This window comes from Bombus pyrosoma, linkage group LG10 (genome assembly GCF_014825855.1).
Source record: "Bombus pyrosoma isolate SC7728 linkage group LG10, ASM1482585v1, whole genome shotgun sequence".
NCBI lineage: Eukaryota > Metazoa > Arthropoda > Insecta > Hymenoptera > Apidae > Bombus > Bombus pyrosoma.
The window spans coordinates 4291816-4311529 of NC_057779.1; the positions used below are offsets into that span (position 1 = coordinate 4291816).

The window sequence follows — 19714 nt, forward strand, 5'->3', positions numbered from 1 at the left end:
GTGCTTCTCTCTCTTTCTCTCTCTTCTTAGGAGAAGACGAAACATCACCGGAACACGCGCAGTCCCAACGACGGGGAGCCACGATTTTCATAAGCCCTTATTGCCGTGTTCGTTGCCGAATCGCGGGCACAACGAGCTAAGGGAGAAAGGGAAGGGAAAACGGGAGAAAAGGAGAGCTTAAGCGTTGACGACAGTTTGAGAGATTCTCCTGGTATCCCGTTTGCGGCTAATGTACCGCCCTTACCCTCCATCGCAGACGTTCTTTCTTCTCGAGTCTAGCCGCGACTTTAACGCCAGAGGAAATCCGCGCCTACCCCGTTGCGAGGAACGTTTCTGCGTACCTTCGCCTCGATACCGTACCGCCTTTCTTGCTCTCGTACTTCTCTTCACATCTTCTTCTCCTCTTCCCTCCGTTCGTACTTCCTCCCTCTTGACTTTCCCCCTTTTTTTTCGCTCCCTCTCAACGCCAGATGCTACTAACTGCACCCTCCTGATGAGATCCTCCTGTAGGCTGCCTGTTCAGCTTCTTTCCAGCGAGCCGTCTTCGCGAGGAAGGGCTGAATTCTCACGCACGCGGCCCCTTCCAGCACGTAGACCAGCCCTGGATCGAACGTCTCGTGCGCTCGTTCGACGCCCTTTGCCCTCGCTATCTGCTCCGCCAGCCCCGTGTTTGCGGTTGTTTGCGTCGCCAACCGCTTCGTCGAGCGCTCTGCTGCCTTTCATCACGGTGATTGGGTCGCGAGTGCCGTTGCTTATCGGCGGCAAAGTTGCTCGGAATAATTGGAGGACTCCCATTTGCTCTCCCCTGCCTTTTGTCGCTATACGCTGCTGGCTCGTCCCGTCGAATCTACGACTTGCGTTCCGACGCCGCTATAAATGCATCTGCGTTCTATTATTTACCAATCAACCATGATACATCGACTAGTCGTTAACACTCGTACGCTCCGTGGCTGTATACATCAGCGATGCTAAAGCATGCGCCACGTTCCAACACAGCGTTGCAACGCCGCGGCAGCCCTCGCAGCAGATGGTTTCGCGCGTTTCACCGTGTCAATTACCAGCAACGATGAATCGTTCTCTCGTTAACGGCGAGAGCAGAAACGACGCGATAAACGCTCCGGTTATTTGATCGGTGTCGAGGCCCTTATTGTATAAACAGTTTTGCCGCGGAATAAATTGTGCTGCGGGGAAAAGAGGCGACAGTGGCCGGGGAGCGAGCCGGGGAATTTTCGACGATATAACACGCGCGAATACGAAAGGTTTTGCCTGGTGCACGCGCGGCGAAACAACGCAGGCGTCGCTGTGCTCGGGCACTCGGTGATTAATTAAAACGGAGGTTAATATACGGGTCGAGGCGCGGCTTTAAGAGCAATTCATACTGTCCCGAGGGGTCAACCACGGAATACTTTTTAGCCGGTTCCACGGTAGAGAGAGTCAACGAGCGAGTCTGATTCTCTGCCCGGTTTAATGGGCCACCCTGCTAATTCCAAGAAGACTTAAATCACGGCTGCGTATCGAATGAATTACCCATTATTTTCGTAAATAGTCGCCGCTCGCGCGCCGGACGGACACGACGTTTTTTCGTCGCTCATGAGTCTTCTGGGACACCGACGTCCAGCTTCCTCCGAAGACGAGTCGATGTGCGGCGGTAAAAATACTGCCCAACAGTCGTGATCCCTTACTGTGACGATAGACGCAGGAAATAGTAGGATAGTGTAGAATATAGTATTTATTGTTTCAATTTAGATGTAAACGTTCAAATTCAAGTATTCGTATTTGAATGAAAAAATTAAAAAATTTTGAGATCTCGCATCGAGCTGAAAAATCTTTCGCGGGGAAATCAATTCTCGGGGCGAAAATGTAGAAATATGTCCGTGTCGGTGGAGGAGCGGCGCGTATCAATCTTTGACGGATCAAGCAAGTTTTGTGGCACCGCTTGAGTCCGTGGTATCCATTAAACTCTCGTCAGACAGGCATCCACGCGTCGAGCTATGGACTTAACCAAGTTTGATGGAAGTTTTCCCGCTGGAAGGAAAATTAGATGACGCGAGATATCGCGGCCCCTCTTTCCTTTCGGCTTACCAGCGAACTGCTTCTTGATTCCTCGTGCCTGCTGACGCCAGATTATGAATATTTCATTTTTTCCTCGACACGGTAGACGCGTCCATGGTCCTCGAGACCCAACATTCACCTCGATGGACACGAAGCGTTCATTGTTTGCGGACAATACGCGCTTCAGAGTAGCTTTATCGGTGTCCCGACGACTCGCTTCGTAGGATAGCTCTGAACATGTTGGATCGTCGTTTTCTCTGCTGTCTAAATAAATTCCCTGTGGAAAAGAACTATTTAAAAATATATTTTGCAAGCAACGATGGTGACGAATTATTGGTAAACTTAATTTCTCAAATATTAAAGTAGCGCCGTTACTTCGTTACGGTGTAGAATCTAGAAATACTAACTGATTTTCTCTTCTCTGTTGCAGCTCTCGGAGCTCGAGCAGCGGGTGTTGGAAGCGGAGGGCCGAGCCGACGAGGCGGAGGACAAGGTGAGAATAAATTTTCCAGTCGCGATCGTTTCGTCATCTCGAAGAGATTTCTCCTCCTCTGCGCTTTTCGCTCAAGAACACCGATCATCCTTTCGATTCTCGGCTCGTTAACGTTTCCTTCAGGTCGTAAACATCGATTCAGGCCGTTGAGAGAAATCGAAACGCTGCTGGTAAATCGGTTTCGTCTCACGGCATCGTAGCTCACGAACGTCCAATCGATTCGGTGTAAATGATTGCGCTGTAGCTCTGCTATTAACGGAACGCCAGTGTCGTTGGTTAATGCTCGACCAACTGGCCCGAAGACACCAAGGATAAATAATTAATTTAGCGAGTGGTAACGACGTTCCTAGCAAGTCCTACCGTCCGCTTTAATGACTCGCCTCCATCAGACCAGTATTTTATATACCGAGTGTTCCGTTATAATTTACTCTCCGGTATAGCCTTACTTACAGCTTATCTAAAAGTCATATTTTAGAGGCTGAAATTAGAGCGCCGCTTTTTCTTTCGATCGTTCAACGAAATGGAGAAATTATACAATAAGATTTATAGATAATTTTGTGTAATCGATAGAGTGGCATAAGAGAGCGTTGCATTGCAGCTATGCACGCCCTTTGACCTTTTCAGAACCTTGTCCCTGAGTTTCTGCCGGAGATCCTGACTTTTAATCGGGCCGTGAAACATTAAATTCAGTGAACCAGGTTAATTAGAAGTTCGTGCATAAGTTGCGAAGCCGAACATACGCGGAATGGAGTCGTATCTTAATGGACGGATGTTCCAAGTGTCTGATCTTCCATCTACCAGCGTAGATAGGAACATCGAACGGTCTCCTCTCATCGACAAAGCACTTGTTAAGTGAATATTTAAATATCGTAAAACCGGTTAACTGTTACTTAGTTTTATCACGCTTCGCAACGTGAGCGATCAAACGGCGGAGTCCCACGTGAAAATATCGATACTGCGTTACCGACTAGATAACCAACCGTTCGAGGGTGCACCTGGAAACCCACCGACTATCGTCTCTACCGAGTTTCGCATCGATTTTTTCCCCCGACCTTGCAACCCGGTTGCCTGGCCTTTACCGACGGATACTCAAATTTTCATAAACCATCCGGTTCTGGCTTTGTACCAACCGTGGGCAATCGCAATTCGGAACTTTACGACTTCGCATACGATGTTTCGATAAATCGATCCTTTGGAATACCAGCTCACCGATTCGTTTGCTCTGTTTTCTTTAATCGACATTAATTCCCTTTTGATACCGAAGAAAGAAGACGTGGATCGATTCGAAACGTTATTTACGAAACACAGACAACAGCCTTTGAATTAATCTCTAAATTCCGTCTTCGTGGATTCTTCAGAGATCTAGCAAAAAAAGGGAATCGTATAATTTGCAAGGCAACGATGTTGAACCGAAACGTTTACTTTACCCTGGAAGCAAAGAGAATTCGGGAGTAAAAGTTCGGTCGGTACACCGGAGGATCCGGGTGTCAGGGCGCATGTTACGTCGCATTGATTTTTGCGTTTGGCTGGCGAGAAAGACGGGGACCACGAGAACGGGAGAAAGACGACCAGCTGGAACCGCTGATGGACGAACGAGGAGAGCGCGAGAGGCAAGAAGAGCAAAGAGAGAGAAAGAGAGAGAAGAGCGACAATATGGCCGTACGACCGGCCGGCAAGACCGTCGTTTTGTTATGACCTCGAAATTCGGCCAAAAAGTCGGGCGTTCGTGAACCACGTGCATCCGGTGCCGGTGCCGGCGGTAGATCTTCCGCGATCGTTCTTTCCCTCGATCCTTCGTGCACCCCTCGATCGTGACGGACAGCGGTCGGTCGGGACAGCGGCGTCGACGAACCAGCGCGTTCTTGAAAATTATGGAGACCGGCAGGTGACACCGATGAAAGGTAAAAACCGTTTGACACCAGTCAACACACACACTGTCTTTTAAATTCAAACATCTCGTCCATTTTTTCCTTACACCTATTGATTTTGACGTTTAATCGAGTTTCATAGCTTCGAGGTCATGGTTGACGAAGCCATTACTCGCAGTTGTTCTTCTTGATTCTTTAGTCTTGTTCGGTTCGAGAAGATCGTGCGTAGTTTGTAGTTCGACTTGCTCCCTTCGATGTTGATACCATGTTTAACTATCTTACGGATCACGGATGAATTCTTAACGAACTGTGTTTCTATCAAGAAACGGGATTTATCGTAGCGTTTTAGGTGAACAGCCACTTATATTACATTCATCGTAGTGTTCAAGAAATGTTCTTGATCGTGGCCGTTGTAAGGACAATGTCTAGACAAGTGTCTTGGTGCTCGGTATAGATGCAGGTTTATCAGTGTGTTCGATCAAGATTGAATCCAAGCAGATCTACGAGTGCGTGGACACGAAGCGTCGCGAGGGAAGAAACGGGAGACGAAGAGCGTCTTAGCGGACGCGGGTCGACTTAACGACCCGCTTTGACGGGACGTGTCGCGTATAGAATTGGCGTGCAGCCAATTCATGAGTAATCCACGTTTCCCGTGAGCTGCCGCGCAAGCAAACAAAATAAAGGTACTTACGCGCAGTCGTTGCTTTCTTACTCCCCGCGTACAGTTCCCCTTTAAATATTTCAAAGCAGCCGTGGCGCCGGACTTGTTTCGATGTTGCTGTTTCTCTACGATGAAGCCCGTGTTTCGAACGTCGATTCTCCGAATCTGCCCTTTGAGAACAGGGTTCTTAAAGTCACCGTAGAATCGCAGCTTTCTTCGTCGTGCGATCCAGGTCGCTTAATCTCTAGGGTTTCGGTATCTCTCTCGCTGGGCTTGAGTCATAGGGATGTAACGCTTGATTTCGTTGCGCGCTGCTATCTTTAGTCTTGGCGATGTGATATTCGAATTTGAATTCTTTGGAATAAGGTATTGTAAGATAAAATTGTACAGTTCACAGGTTCGTTCGTGGCCAAACATAAATGACGATAAATTCTCAGATAAATTTAGAGAACAGCGCTTGTAACTATACCTTGCGCTTACTTGTCACAAGTGGAATACGATTATAATATCTGCAAACATTCTTGGTAACTGATAAATAGACCGCGCAACTTCATAATTTTACTAAAATAATTGAAAAAATAAAACTCGAGCAAAAGATCGTTTTATCTATGAAATATCGTAAATGACACTATACTTTGGATACCTTAGATATCTTTAAATATTACGCGTGCAAATCCGCGATCTACCTACAAAGAAACGACAAACGAGGTTCATCGTGTATCTTCCAAATATCTCTTTCGCTACGTCTTTGAAAAACGTTCTTTTCAAACTTACCGTCAACCGTGGACTATACTTTTCCTGGATGAACTCGCGTCTAGCTCCACTCGAGCCTCAAAATTCCAATCTTCTCAGTCTCTTGCAATTCCTCGTTAACGCGGAGGTCGCGCGATATACGCGGAATAGCGGACAATGTCGAGCCCTTCTCGGTCGACGACGCGTTTCTCACGCGTTCGTCGGTCGTTGATCCATTTAGCCAGCCGCAGTCGTGGTCGTCTGTTCCCTTTTTTTCCGCGGCTCGTTCCCCCCGACGATCGCAGTTGAATGAATGTTTCTGCATGTACATGCACGTTAACGGGCTGCTTTTGGCGGGAAGCCAGCACGATTCGACGATGCGTCCGTGAGAGGCGATACCGCTTTGTCGCGTGTACGCGCACGTGCGTCGAACCATCGTGAAAAGATAAGGGGGCCAGCCTCTCAGCTCGTCCCATGGAACCCACTATGATTCGTGCGTCCCCTTCGCCAACGAAAACAAAGTGGCCCTTTGCCATTGAAAGGTCCCTGTAAGCTTCCGAACGCATACGATCGATTTTGTTCAAGAAGCTTGTAATACCGTGGATTTAGGTTATTAGACGTGGGATCGGATCTGCCATGTAGTATCCTGAATGGATCGATCTAATTTTCATGAAACGTTATTGCGATCTTCTATGAAGAAGGTAGTAAATCGAGGGAGGAAAAAAGCGTAAAGACAATGCAAATGGCAACAGACGTGATGTTTCTGTAGATCAGCGGATGGGATTAGATTATTCCAGCCAGCAGCTATTTCTAGTTTCGCAGTATTTCGCTTTCAGGGTTGTGCCTCCGGAGACGCAACACGAATCGATAAATCTTCGCACAGAGTTCAAACGTCCGCAGAAGTCGTTCGATCGAATGATAAACTCGCCGTAGCCGGTCGTTGTCTCTGAATTAAACAGCTCCGACTCGACTGCCAAGTCTGCCTTCCTCTGTTTCCCTATTGAAATCCAATGAACCGAGTAGCATTGAAAAAGACAAAGAGTTTCACAGACCATTTGATTCCTTGGAGATAGCCAATTTCTAAATACAATCTCCCTTAAAAGTGAGAAATCCTAGAACTGCTGTACCACCCGCTAGATATAATTGAAAGCTAGCAACCGTGAATCCTACGATCCTCGACGACGAATCAACTTCTGCGTTCAGAAGTCGACAACCGGAAGGCTCGTCCCTCCCATACAGCGATCAGTGTCGCTATGAGACACCCCGTGGACGATCGTTCATCGCAGAACGTGTCGCGTGATGACGACAGGCGCAGGCCTGCGAGATACAAACGTGGAGCAAATCGATAAATCTCAAGACGTAGAGCCAGCGTGGAACGTGTTCGCGATCGGGCTGTCGCGTATTCATCGGTTTCCCTCCGACCTGGGTGGTGTTAGAGGCTGCGAATCGGCAGAGAGCCTAAGGAAGGAGCCGCCGTCTGTCGTCTACTGTCAGGCCGACGTACTTGCCTGAGGGGTGGCGTGTGTGCACACGAGGACCTCTACGAATTCTGCCATTGGCTGCGAGCCAACGTGACTCATCGGCCGCAGGAAAGGCCGAAGAGTTTACGTGCATTAGTTTCGTTCAGTTCAGTTCGATCATCGGCATCGTGCGCACCCTTATCCCCGTAGTTTATCCCCCGAGACTCGTTCGAGTTGCGGTTACGAGGCAAGGGAAATCTCGTGTCCTGGTTCGCTGTTCGTGGGAGTGTCCTCGAGAATCGAGCAAGAGCCCTCGAGGAGAGGAACGAAGGGTTTAAAGGGGTCATTGGTCGATTCTGATTAGCTCGCGATCGGCTATCATGGCCACTCGTAACCTGGGTAAGGAATCATCTAATATCGTATTTTTTAAACTTTCGGTAGGATACGATTTCTTGGAAAAAATTGGTGGAAAAACAAGAATCGAACGTACGATCGTCGTATCGCGTGTCGAATAAATTGTATCGGGGGTGTAGAGTAACGATGCGGCACGTGGCCAGATGAGATTTACAGTGAAATGGGCCAGTGTGCTGGTTCGGTGTGAAAGAGTGATCGAATATCTGGAACGACAGTTCGGTGGAATGTCGGTGCTATTAATACTGCTCTGCCAGCGATGATTCGCGTTGCAGCCCAGCTTTGTTACTCATCGTCCGCAAACGGTACAGCCTTGTTCGATCAATCTCGCAACCGAAAATACGAAGCTTAACGCGTCTCCTTATTCCGATTCAACTCAAACCCTAAAATCTTTTCCTCTGAATCTCTGAATTTGCTATTCAGAATAAAAAGAACGGAATCGAACGACAGAGAGAAGCAAAGTATCACGGGATCCTTGACTCCGGAGAAAAGACGACAATGAACGTGAAAACGCGAAGGGTGATCGATATGATTCGCGGAGCACATGCAACCACACGCGGTGCCAGGAGGAAAACATTCGGCCAGAGGATTTCTCCGTTGGCGTATTGATTTTCTCAATATCGCTCTCTGTCTCTCCCCTTTTCCTGCTTTAGTGGTGGACGCGCGGAGTTCAGCGCTTACGTATCCGTACTGCGTGAGCGTGATATCGATTTTTGACAGCTGCTGCAAAACGAGCATTGCCACCATCGCGGCAGAAAAGGGGTGCACCAGGTCCACACGCAACGCCAAACGTCCCTTCCTTTTTCTCCTCCCCTTTTCCACCCTCATTCTCTCTCGCTCTGCCCGCTTTGTCATTGCTGTTTACTCGACGATCCCACGCCACGCGTCTCCGACTGCCATGCTTCTTCGATCGCGCCGGAAGCGTGGCACGCTCGCGTGACGCTTTCCGAACCGACGAAATTCACGGAGTTCTAGTTATCGGTTGGAAAGTAGGCTGGTCAGAGGGTTCGCGCAGGCAATGTTTTTATGGGGAAGGATCGGTGAATGGGTGTCTTCCGGGCCATGAGCTAAAGAGTACTTTAAGAGACAAAAGCGGAGGTCAACGATGTTGAAAGTTCAGAATTAAGTTAGTAAAACGATCTGTCGTAATGGATAAACGGATTTGCGACGACTGGAAGGACGTGTTGAATGTATTACAGGTACGGATGATGGAGGAGCGGCTAGTGAAGGGTGAATACTGCCTGAGCACATCCGGCGTTGGTTCTCCACCGCATTCGCTGCCGTCGACTTCCGGTACGCAGAATGACAAGATCGAGGATGTACATTGTGCCTGCATCTCGAAGCTAGAAACACAGGTCGAGGAACAGGTAATGCAAACAAATCTAAACGTTTCTTCCGAGAGAAATATATGAATCGATCTGCCGTATCGGAACCTCGTCAGGTTCCTCGTAGCATCAGCTTGCTTTCGAACGTCTAAGAATTCTATACGACGAACGGATTTAATTTCATCAGCAATTTTGCAGAATCAGTATTCTGATAATCTAACGCGGTTGCGTCATGATAAAACAACGCGCCGTATCAAAGAGCGGGCGAGATAACTGATAATCTACGAGCGATTGCGAAACGTTTGCAGAGGCAGTTACGGCTTCAAGACGCGAGGCAGGTCGAGGCGAAAGCCGCGAGAATAAAGGAATGGGTGACCAATAAGTTGAGGGAACTGGAGCAACAAAACCAACACCTAAGGGAACAGAACAACAAGTGCAATCAGCAGTTGGAGCTATTGAGAAATCACATAACCAATATCGGCCTGAAACCACCTGTACGTAGAGCCTTGTTTCGAATGTTTCAGTATCGGGAAAGAATTTTCAATATTCATTTACCATAGTACGTGTCATTTCAGGCACCTACAAGAGCATCCTTATCGCTGGAAGTTGACCCCACGTTACGCAGACGATCGGAAAGCTTGGAGGGAACACCGCAGGCGGTACCGGAAAGCGTGCAAAGCGCCGTAGCGGAACCACAAGCTGGTACAAAGCACCGAAGACACCTGTCCGCCTGTGGAACTATACAACGAGGGATCACGACCACCAACATGGATTCAAGGTAGAATCTCGCGAGAAACCTTCGTCATCTGACGCTTCGCGCCTACGTACATTATTACACACATATCGCTTGTTTTCGTAATGATCGCTTCTTTCGCTTCTGCTTGCGCGTCGTTCGTTAGCCTGTAGCGTCGCGTAAATATGTCTCGATTCTCCTTGGGAGGTCTCACGACGTGATAGCGGCGCCCGACTCTCGAAACTGTGGTACCCTGTAACGTCCTGAGACTTCCTGCGGGGATCTGTCGACCCCGTGTATACTTTGTTCTCTGTTGCCTTCCAGTATAGAGCTTCTCTTTTACTTTTTACCTTTATTTTCTTCGTTCTTATTGGCACGAGCACATCGCTACGGGGCTGTCGCTGATCGTGTATCTATCGAAGCGATTAAAATGCGTTTGCCGGCTAAATTAGTTCCGTGTTTTATGCTTGCCGTTCTTTTTCCGCTCTAGCTTGCTGTCGGAGGAGCTCGCTGCGGCGGTGGAAAACTTGGTGATGTTACCGAATATACCCGGAGTCTCGGAGACGAGCAGAGACAGTGGCAGCTCGGAGGCTATTCACGATTACGCGGAGATCTATACGCCGAGCAGGGAAGGAATGAATTGGGCTCAAAGCGCGCAAGGTCCTCGACCACCCACTCCACCCTTGCACCGATTTCCTAGTTGGGAAGCCAAGATATACCAGGTACAGATATACGCGTTAATCTTGTTAGGTCCGTTTGTGCGTGTGAACGGTTAACATAAGTTTCTAGAGTAGAAAATCAACGAGTCTTATATTTATGAGAAAACACGCGTTACGAGCATACTCGCCAAGTTGTTACAGTCAGGAAACAAACCCGTTTACGAATTCCATAGGTAGCGGATGGCGGGCTTGGCATCGGTCCACCGACGAACGAGGAATCCGCGCCTTCCACAATGACAAACACAACTAGCTCGTCGAAACATTCCCAAGCAACAGGACACAACTTGACTGCGCACAACTCCCAAGGCTATTGCGATATTTCAGTTCCAGTCTATGCAACGGTCAAGGGTAAGTCGCTGTCGTCAGTTTCTTAACAAGTGTTCATTTTAAAAATGTGAGTGTTTATGATTCTTTCGATTTCTTAGGGCGAGCCAGTCAAATTAGGTCAATGCCCTTTGGTGACAGCTCCGACGACAGCTCGGACGGCGAAGAGCATCCCAATCAAACGGAAACCAACACGAGAATCACCAATAGCTCTTCAGACAACACAGACTCTTCGCTTGGCAGTGGAAGTAGTCCTTCGAAAAGCGTTAAAACCACCAGCAGCCTTAGTCCTGCCAAGAGAAGCTCCAGCGGCTCCCCTAGCAAAAGCGTGAAACGTGGTAAGCATTTCAATTATCATTGGCGATCGTCGAACACTGTGATCGTACATCCAACAACTTGGAAATTGCCGCCTCGCTTACAGACACCTCTCTGGAATCTGGTCTGTCGGAAGACTACGCGATACCTCCCGACGCTCTAAGCTCCACATCCTTCGAATCTAGTATGCCGAGTTTGCTAATGCGAGTCTCCGGCGAGAGCCCAAAACGACAAGAATCTTTAGAGAAGACCGGCCACCTTGCGAAACTCGGTGGTAAATTAAAAACCTGGAGAAAGAGATGGTTCGTGTTGAAGAACGGCGTGCTGACCTATTGGAAAAGTCAGAACGATGTCAATCGAAAACCTCAAGGCCAAATTGTATTGGATGAAGTGTGCAGGTAATTGTGCAACGATATATATTTTCTCGTAGTTTCCTCGTAGAAATTACGATTAAAATTAAAATTATCCGTGACTTTTTTAATAGGATAAACAGGGCGGAAGGTGCTGCCACGTTTGAGATAGCAACAGGGAAGAAAACGTATTATTTAACGGCAGACTGTATCGCAACGATGGAAGACTGGATAAGGGTTTTACAAAACGTACAAAGGCGGAACGCGACAAAACTTTTGCTCAGTAAGGAAGATAATAAGCCTACGATACAGGGATGGCTGACGAAAGTGAAAAACGGGCACGCTAAGAAGTGCTGGTGCGTCCTCATCGGAAAAATGTTCCTTTACTTTAAGTGCCCTAACGATACGGTAAGCCACTGATCTTTCAATGTGTATATTATTCGATGACTACGCGTGAATATTACCAAGGTCTCCGTTTCATTTGTCTTTCAGAATCCTATTGGACAAATAAATATGAGAGACGCTAGAGTAGAAGAAGTCGAGCACGTGTCCGACAGCGACAGCGAAGAAAGAGACGCCGAGGGTCCTCACGAAAGAACAATCGGTATTTTTCCTACTCATCAAGGCCCTACATACTTGCTGATGCCTCATAAACAAGATAAAGACAATTGGCTGTACCATCTGACGGTGGTATCTGGAGGCGGACCTAGTGCTGGAACTCAGTACGAGCAGCTAGTACAAAGATTAATGGAAACCGATGGAGATCCTAGTTGCGTCCTCTGGAGACACCCGCTGTTGCTCCACACGAAAGAGAACATCACTAGCCCACTGACCAGCTTGACATCCGAAGCCTTGCAGACCGAGGCTATCAAGCTTTTCAAGGTTAATACACAAAATATAAAAATATCGTATATCAGACATTTTATATACGAGGAAATGTTATTTTACGCCGCAGGCTTGTCAGTTGTTCATGTCGGTGGCAGTGGAGCAAGCAGGCATAGACTACCATGTGGTATTAGCGCAAAACGCATTGCAACAATGCATAGACCAGCCTGAATTACAATCTGAATTCATATGTGCATTGGTAAAGCAGACAAGTCGTCATACTCAACATCGTTTGGGCGTACAGGTAAAAAAGGCCGCCAGACTTGTGTCGCTGGGTACTGCGCGCGTTGTAAGTCCTGCTTATTGTTTAACAAACACTCTGAACCCTGTACCATTTTTACAGCCGACGTGTTCGTCGCGTAATTTATAATAAACGTTTTACCTATTAGCCGGAACACTACTATCAAGCTAATAGGTTTAAAATCTATGGTATTCTTAAAAAAAAAGGCTAGTTAAAAAACGAATGTATAATTGGATATATCGCTTCGTATAATCAGAAGAAATGGTACATCGGGTACGCTTAGTCAAGTATTATACGAAGTAATTCCGTTGAAGTAGCGGTGAACTGTTTAGTTGTCTCTCTCTTTATTCTTTTTTGTTCTCTTTTGTAAAGTAACTCACTAATAATTAATACAACTGGTTGTCGTTTATTTGCCAAAGCAATATATAATTAATAATAGTAATGATAGTAATAACAATAACATTAATAATACTTGACGAAGTATTTAACAGAAAACGATTTTAGTTTTAACATTCATTCACATTTCATTTTCATTTGCTGCTTTACGTGTGCTATTCCTAGGCTACTCTAAAATCGCATGCGTTTTTTTTTTCGATTCTTGTTATCTTTTTTCATACAACATCGTCATGTTAAGTTTGTTTTATTTTTATTGTGTACTTTTTGATATTTATACATGATACCCGATCACCTGTACCCTGATGCCCTATCATGTGATGCCGAACATATTTCGACAATTCATTCCTCTCATCGCTGGAGAATCACTTAGACTCACTCTTTATTTCATCGATCATACTTCATCATCGATGCATTAACGATCGATCGTCCGATTCGCTAATAAAATACCACGATCTCCGGACTTGTCAAAATACGTTCTGCGGCACACACACTTGCAGAATGGTATGTTGGTGTACATAAAAAACCACACACAGAAAAACATCTTTTTACTAGATTGGTTTTTTGTTTCTGTTTCCGTACGTTTTTTTGCTCGATAGCTCATTACAAAATATTCTCTGTTTTTTGAATGCTGCTTAGAAAAATTAGTCTTTGATTATCTGGTCATAAACGGTTATATAAGAAAATTGGTTTAAAGAAGAAAGAAAAAAGAAAGAATAGCAACAACAGCTAGAAGCTCCTTACAGATTCGAACGTACGTCGTAGAATGTAATTAGATCGAGAGCTTCGGAAGCTATGCATCGTTGAGTACAGTGTATCAAGTGTTGAGGAGAATAATAATAAGGAAAGAGCGCGTTCGAGCGATTCGTTCGTGACAAACGAACGAGAGAAAAATGGTTTCGAGCTGTAAGGTAGACTCACATGGCCTAAAAATATACGAAAGCGCTTATCTCATCCACATTTCTCTTAATTCATTCGACTTATTACAGTTCATGCGTTTTATGTGATTAACACACATAGAGTTATGCGTTAATCAGACCGATTTCGATTGCTTACATTACTAACAGGCATTATATTATGACGAAAGTGTAACGAATCTAGAGTGTTCCATCAGATCCGAGGGCATTCGAACGTTTGTCCCAGACACTCCTCGTACAATTCCAAATGCATATTAGAAACTCGATGAGCTGCACAGGTCTAAAAGATTTTAAAACACGTACCCTCGATTGTCCTGTTAAAATAGATTCTACAAACGAATAATAAACGAGGACAGTGGAGCGCGATTTATTTAAAGCAAAGCAAAAAAAAAAAAAAATAAAGTAGTAGATTAGGTCTGGTTCGATCCAGGGATATAGTAGTATGCCAGCATACCATTGCAGCAGCTCCTTCTCTGCGCCACGCAATCGCTGTTCACCTGCGATACGCAAAGTCCCGCGGCAAATGGCAGCGGTGAAAATGCGGACGCACAGTCGACGGCCTCCACTTCTCACAGTCCTCCGCTCATGCAGGGCCACTCGACGTCAACGATTTTGGACTGCAAAACTAATCCCGCCCAGTACGTTCTTATCCAGGGGTGGCAGCTGCTCGCGCTCGCTGTTTCTCTATTCCTACCAAGAAACAATCGGCTACTCTGGTACCTGAAGTTACACTTGCAAAGAAACGCTGATACTAAGTAAGTGGTCTTCTTTCGTTCTATTAGCATTGAAATCTCAAAATTTCATGTAAATTTAAACGTATGAATTTGTTATTTTGTTAGAACGGAGTGCGGCAAATACGCAGCCTATTGCGAAAGAGCGTTGGAAAGGACATTACAAAACGGCGGAAGGGAGGTGAAGCCCTCGAGGATGGAGGTCCTATCGATATTAATGAAAAATCCCTACCATCATTCCCTGCCACATGCGATACCGGTTCACTTCTTGAATGGGACGTATCAGGTTGTAAGCTTCGATGGCAGCACAACGATAGAAGAATTTCTGAATACACTGAACCAGGAAATCGGTTGCCGAGATGTTCATCAATCGGGTTTCACGTTATTCAGCGACGATCCCATCGAGAAGGATCTTGAACATTTCATCGATCTTCAAGCAAAAGTATGCACCATGGGAGAGTTTGGAAATTACAGTAAACGAAAATATTCCGACGCGATAATTTTATTCGTTCCAGCTTTGTGATATAATCTCCAAATGGGAAACCGCACTAAGAGAGAAGGGCTCAGGAAAATTCGAGAATACGAGGGTGATACAATTAACGTACAAATCGCGATGTTATTGGAGACAGGCAGCTAAGATGGAAACCGACAGAGAAAGGCTTCTTCTGTGTTACCAAATAAATCAGCAAGTCGTACAAGGCAAATTTCCGGTCAATCGAGAACTTGCGTTTGAACTTGCGTCGTTAATGGCACAGGTAAAGTTACTCTTTGAGAATAATGGTACGGTTTTTTAATGAAAATACTGTTAATGTAACGATGAAACGTTGTAGATCGATTTTGGTGAATATAACAACGATAAAGCTCGAGGCAGCGGCCCAGGATGCAATCCCCATCATTTGGTGCTTCAAGCTTTAGACAAATTTTACCCCATACGATATCGGACAAACATCACTGCCGAGCAATTAAGGCAAGTACCATGTAAATTACAAAGAACATAAATAAGTATCAGCTATATTTAAAATCACGGATTTCTTGTTGCAGAGAACTACAAGAAAAACTTCAAGAAAAGTGGATCGCGTTAAAAGGTCGTAGCGTATTAGACTGTGTTCGCATATATCTAACTTGTACCAGGAAGTGGCCTTTCTTCGGAGCTACACTCTATCAAGCAAAGGTTAATAACGGGACATATTTATAGATAAAGAAAAATGAAAAAGAAAGTTATTTAAAAATATCTTGTTTCGTAGTTGAAGCAAGCTGAACCGATAACCGTATGGATAGCCGTTTCCGAAGATAGTGTTACTCTTCTAGAATTACAAACGATGGCAGTGATGTGTCGTTATAATTATGCGAACATAGTTACATTCGGAGGATGTTTGGATGATTTTATGCTGGTCGCTTGCCCTGACGAAGGAGCAGCTGAACAAAAACTTTTATTTGCTCTATCAAAACCTAAGGTATATTATCGAGCAATCTAATTAAAACAAGATTTCCAAATATTAAATATTATCTATTCGCATCTGTACAGATTCTGGAGATAACATTGTTGATTGCCGATTACATGAACGCCTTGGGACATACTTTACCTGGCACGCCACAGATGAACACATTAACTCGTAATGGGTCTCACAGATCCATCAAATCGACCCTAAGACCTACAACCGGTTTGTAAAAATACATACCTTTGTACTTCATTTTTTCTCTGTTTTTACTGATTGAATAACAATTAAACTAGGTTCAGGCTGTCTTCCAACGCAACCAGATATTTTAAAGTCGACGCCAGACCACCAAAGACCTTAAAAAAAGACTGGTCAATCGAATTGGGAAAAAGAAAAAGCAGGGGAATACGGCACTTCGTTCATGAAAGTCTGATCCTGCCAAGGCACTAACTTTATATTCGAAGGTACTACAGGCTGTATTGTAAGAATTTGCGTAAAACGATACACTGGACGACGCTCAGCAACGTGTGCGCTGTAGTTGATTTTAGTTGCGTTTTGTGTAAATTAGAGATGATGCTTGACAGACAACGTTTTTGTGTACATACCTGACAGCATGCAAAACTCTGTGGTCCACGTTAACGCGATTTAAACGTGGGTGACTGAAAATTAATCGAAAACGATTTGCAACACTGCCTAAAATAAATTAGTATGTCTGAAATTACATCGAATAATTTCATTAAAAAAAGCTAAGGCATCGTGCTGAAACTTTTTGCTACCGTATTTATATACCAAATTCAAAACGTTTAGCGTAAGATAAGGATGCAGAAGTGATGTATCACATATGTATATAATTAATCGGAGTTAATGGATGTTTAGAAGTCTAGTGAGTGATGCAGCGATACCTTTGTCTTTAATGTGAGAATATGTCGACGAAATTCTTATTTCTTGCCAAATCGATCGCAATACACGTACGAGGAGCCTGCAATTGCTTTGCAGTGCAAATAAAAACAAACACATGGATATAAGTATTTAGATTTTTCAAATATAAAGATATTTCAGGTGTAATAACTGTACCTACTGTCATTGTAAATTCAAAACTTACCTTCGATCACTACATTATTCACATAATGATCTGTTTTAATTTAAAAAGTGTTGTACACGATTTTTTTATTGCATTGACTAATTACTTCTTTTATATTTGGTAATGACTAATTTGAAAAATATGGTTGATTGGTGACAGTAAGTACAGACAGTATTAACTTTAAGTCTGGTTGAATTTAAGCTCAATCATAAGAAAAAAATTCTTTGTACGGAAAGTGACAAATGCAACCTACACATTATCATGTTATTTTGATAACAGCTAGTCTCATATTTTATATTTATTTAATGTTTAAGCAAATAAGTTCGTTTTATAAGGACACGACCAAATAGATGTAATGGGAACGCGTTTTCTTTAATAATTAGTATCGTTCCTGCGGTAACATACGTGCAACATTTTTGTACTAATTAAACGATGATCCCGTCACGTATAGAAGTTTTGTACTCGCTTGACGTGTCCTACATAACTAGCAAATGTCTTCCTTCTCTTTAGTATCCAGAAATAAATAAAAGTTTAAAAGTAGGGCTTTCGTGCAATATGTACAAGACTTCTATAATTTTATAATTCCTGAGATAGGCTGAGTGTGACTGTGCCTCTCTGAGCAGTATAGACAAAGTAACTCTATGCACGGCTTTGTTTAGCGCATTGAAGATTTATATAAAATAAAAAACGATAGAAACCTCAGATTACTGGGAGCAGTACAAAGATATGCAAGAACGACATTTTGTCTTTAATTTTTATAATACGCAATGAAATGCTACTATTTAGGTGCTTAGCACCTTTGTATCATGAAGCAGTAAAAAAAGAGTCACTGATCTGTAAATATCACCTTAGTCTTAAGTTTCTAAATATAGTAGAATGAGAAGAGGGCAGCTGATAAAGGCTACAATCGTGGTAGAAATTTCTTGCGATCGTCTAGCTGTCTACAGAATATTCTGAGCCTACCACCTTACATTTCTATTTATTATTTATTCGCATAAAACGACGCATAAAGGCACGAGCGGTGTGAGCGAAAAGCATTGTACTATTGTACAGGAAGAGAAATAAACTGCTCGGATCTACACTTTGAGAGACTATTTATTTACTGTATGTATTAAAAACCTTATCACACGATACAATTTGTATGCTTCTTACAAATGTATCATTTATTTTAGTTTAAATCCTTAACAATATACGTAATCATAATATAGATTCAGTCTATTTCTTCAGGTCTTACAGGATGAGTTAATGGTATTACTGATTTTTTCTTTACATCTCTTGAAAGTGCCTTTCTCATGTCTGAAAGAAGGAAAGAACAGATTTAATTTATATTTTAGAAATTGTTTACAAAAGTAACAGTAATTTGTATACCAAAAGCATCTTCATCTGGGTTTCCAGTATAATATTCTAAAACAGTCCTATAAACAATATATCCTAACTGTTGATACATTTTGATTGCCACCTTATTACTAACTCTTACAAACAGATCTACAAAATATGCTTGCTTCCTGTAACAATATAAAATGCATTGAAACATAGAATATATATATGTTATCAAGCCATATTTCACCATTAAACTTACTTTTCTGAAACCTTCTCTAAAAATTCTATTAACATTGCAGCCAAACCTAATCTCCTATAATTAGGTGAAACTGTGAGAGCTGTTATATGACCATGCCAGTTCTCTCCTTGCCCTTCTGCCTTTCCCATAACTTTAAATTTCTAATATTAATTATAATGCACTATCAAGGAGAAGTATCTTATATGATACAAGAAAAAAACTTACTATAACCCATAATTTCTCCACTTGGCGATTCAGCTACTTGAAAATACTCTGGCCAATGTGCTAGATAGTGTGTATAAAAAGAAAGTCCATACTAGTTTAAAATTTTATCAAGTAAAATTTTAACAAGTTTAAAATTAAGAAAAATATATGCCAAAATTGTGTAGTAAATAAATATGTTTATTTTAAACAACAAACGTAATAAGATGTAAGATATTTAAAGGATACTGTCTCCGTAAGTGGATCTAAATTTCTATAAAAAATAGAATGATTAAAAATGCTAGTAAATAACTGTTTTTATTCAAAATTGTATATTTAGGTTAAACACAATATTATCAATTGATAAATACATATTTCGATACTCACACATTGTTAAATTTAAATAAATCGTTGCATGTGAAAGGCCTAAGAGTCGTCATGTTTTAAATGCAATAAAAGATTAAGTAAATAAACGTGATATAAAGGTGATTTATCGCAAGAAAACTCTACCAGCACTAAGTCCAAACTAATCCAAACTCAGATCTGCTCAGACCCAGATCAAGTAAATGCGACTAGTGTAATTTATTCATCTAACGCTACACGTCGCCACTGCACCACCTTGCGGAATTTCAAAATTTCATTCTACTTCAGTACGCGTGATTCATTAAAAAACGTTTTATCAAAGGAAAAATAAATTAATGAATGCATATAATAACAAATTAAATTATGCAAGAAAAGTTTTATACGTAATTTAAAAACAATTTTATTAAAGTTCTTATAAGAAAAGAATACAAGCAAGGTATTTTCTTGTAAAATTTCGGGGACTTA

At 43.4% G+C, this 19714-nt stretch overlaps 2 protein-coding genes across 16 annotated transcripts in view; one reads left to right on the forward strand and one right to left on the reverse strand.

Annotated features, from left to right (window-relative positions):
• Nucleotides 1-18211, forward strand: part of LOC122571427 (uncharacterized protein CG43867) — a 98593-nt gene extending 80382 nt beyond the window's left edge. For 5 of the 15 annotated variants that reach the window (XM_043735143.1, XM_043735142.1, XM_043735144.1 and 2 more), the window contains 19 exons: nt 2483-2545; nt 8877-9044; nt 9311-9496; nt 9563-9780; nt 10226-10457; nt 10628-10802; nt 10880-11116; nt 11200-11491; nt 11578-11851; nt 11936-12325; nt 12399-12617; nt 14342-14634; nt 14719-15052; nt 15126-15365; nt 15441-15577; nt 15652-15781; nt 15855-16064; nt 16136-16271; nt 16343-18211. In XM_043735143.1, the coding sequence (XP_043591078.1) occupies nt 2483-2545; nt 8877-9044; nt 9311-9496; nt 9563-9780; nt 10226-10457; nt 10628-10802; nt 10880-11116; nt 11200-11491; nt 11578-11851; nt 11936-12325; nt 12399-12617; nt 14342-14634; nt 14719-15052; nt 15126-15365; nt 15441-15577; nt 15652-15781; nt 15855-16064; nt 16136-16271; nt 16343-16407 (3999 nt within the window). In that variant the 3' untranslated portion in view covers nt 16408-18211. Of the gene's footprint in view, nt 1-2482; nt 2546-4196; nt 4447-7435; nt 7666-8876; nt 9045-9310; nt 9497-9562; nt 9781-10225; nt 10458-10627; nt 10803-10879; nt 11117-11199; nt 11492-11577; nt 11852-11935; nt 12326-12398; nt 12618-14341; nt 14635-14718; nt 15053-15125; nt 15366-15440; nt 15578-15651; nt 15782-15854; nt 16065-16135; nt 16272-16342 lie in introns of those variants that run through there. The other 10 variants (XM_043735145.1, XM_043735151.1, XM_043735148.1 and 7 more) reach the window with 10 other exon arrangements.
• Nucleotides 18205-19463, reverse strand: LOC122571444 (N-alpha-acetyltransferase 20). Its single transcript, XM_043735183.1, has 6 exons — nt 19274-19463; nt 19136-19160; nt 18911-19001; nt 18707-18836; nt 18496-18632; nt 18205-18423 (listed from the first exon to the last, which is right to left on the reverse strand). The coding sequence occupies exons 1-6, from the start codon at nt 19324-19326 to the stop codon at nt 18338-18340; spliced, it is 522 nt and encodes a 173-aa protein (XP_043591118.1). The 5' UTR covers nt 19327-19463; the 3' UTR covers nt 18205-18337.
• Nucleotides 19464-19714: the final 251 nt, after the last annotated feature.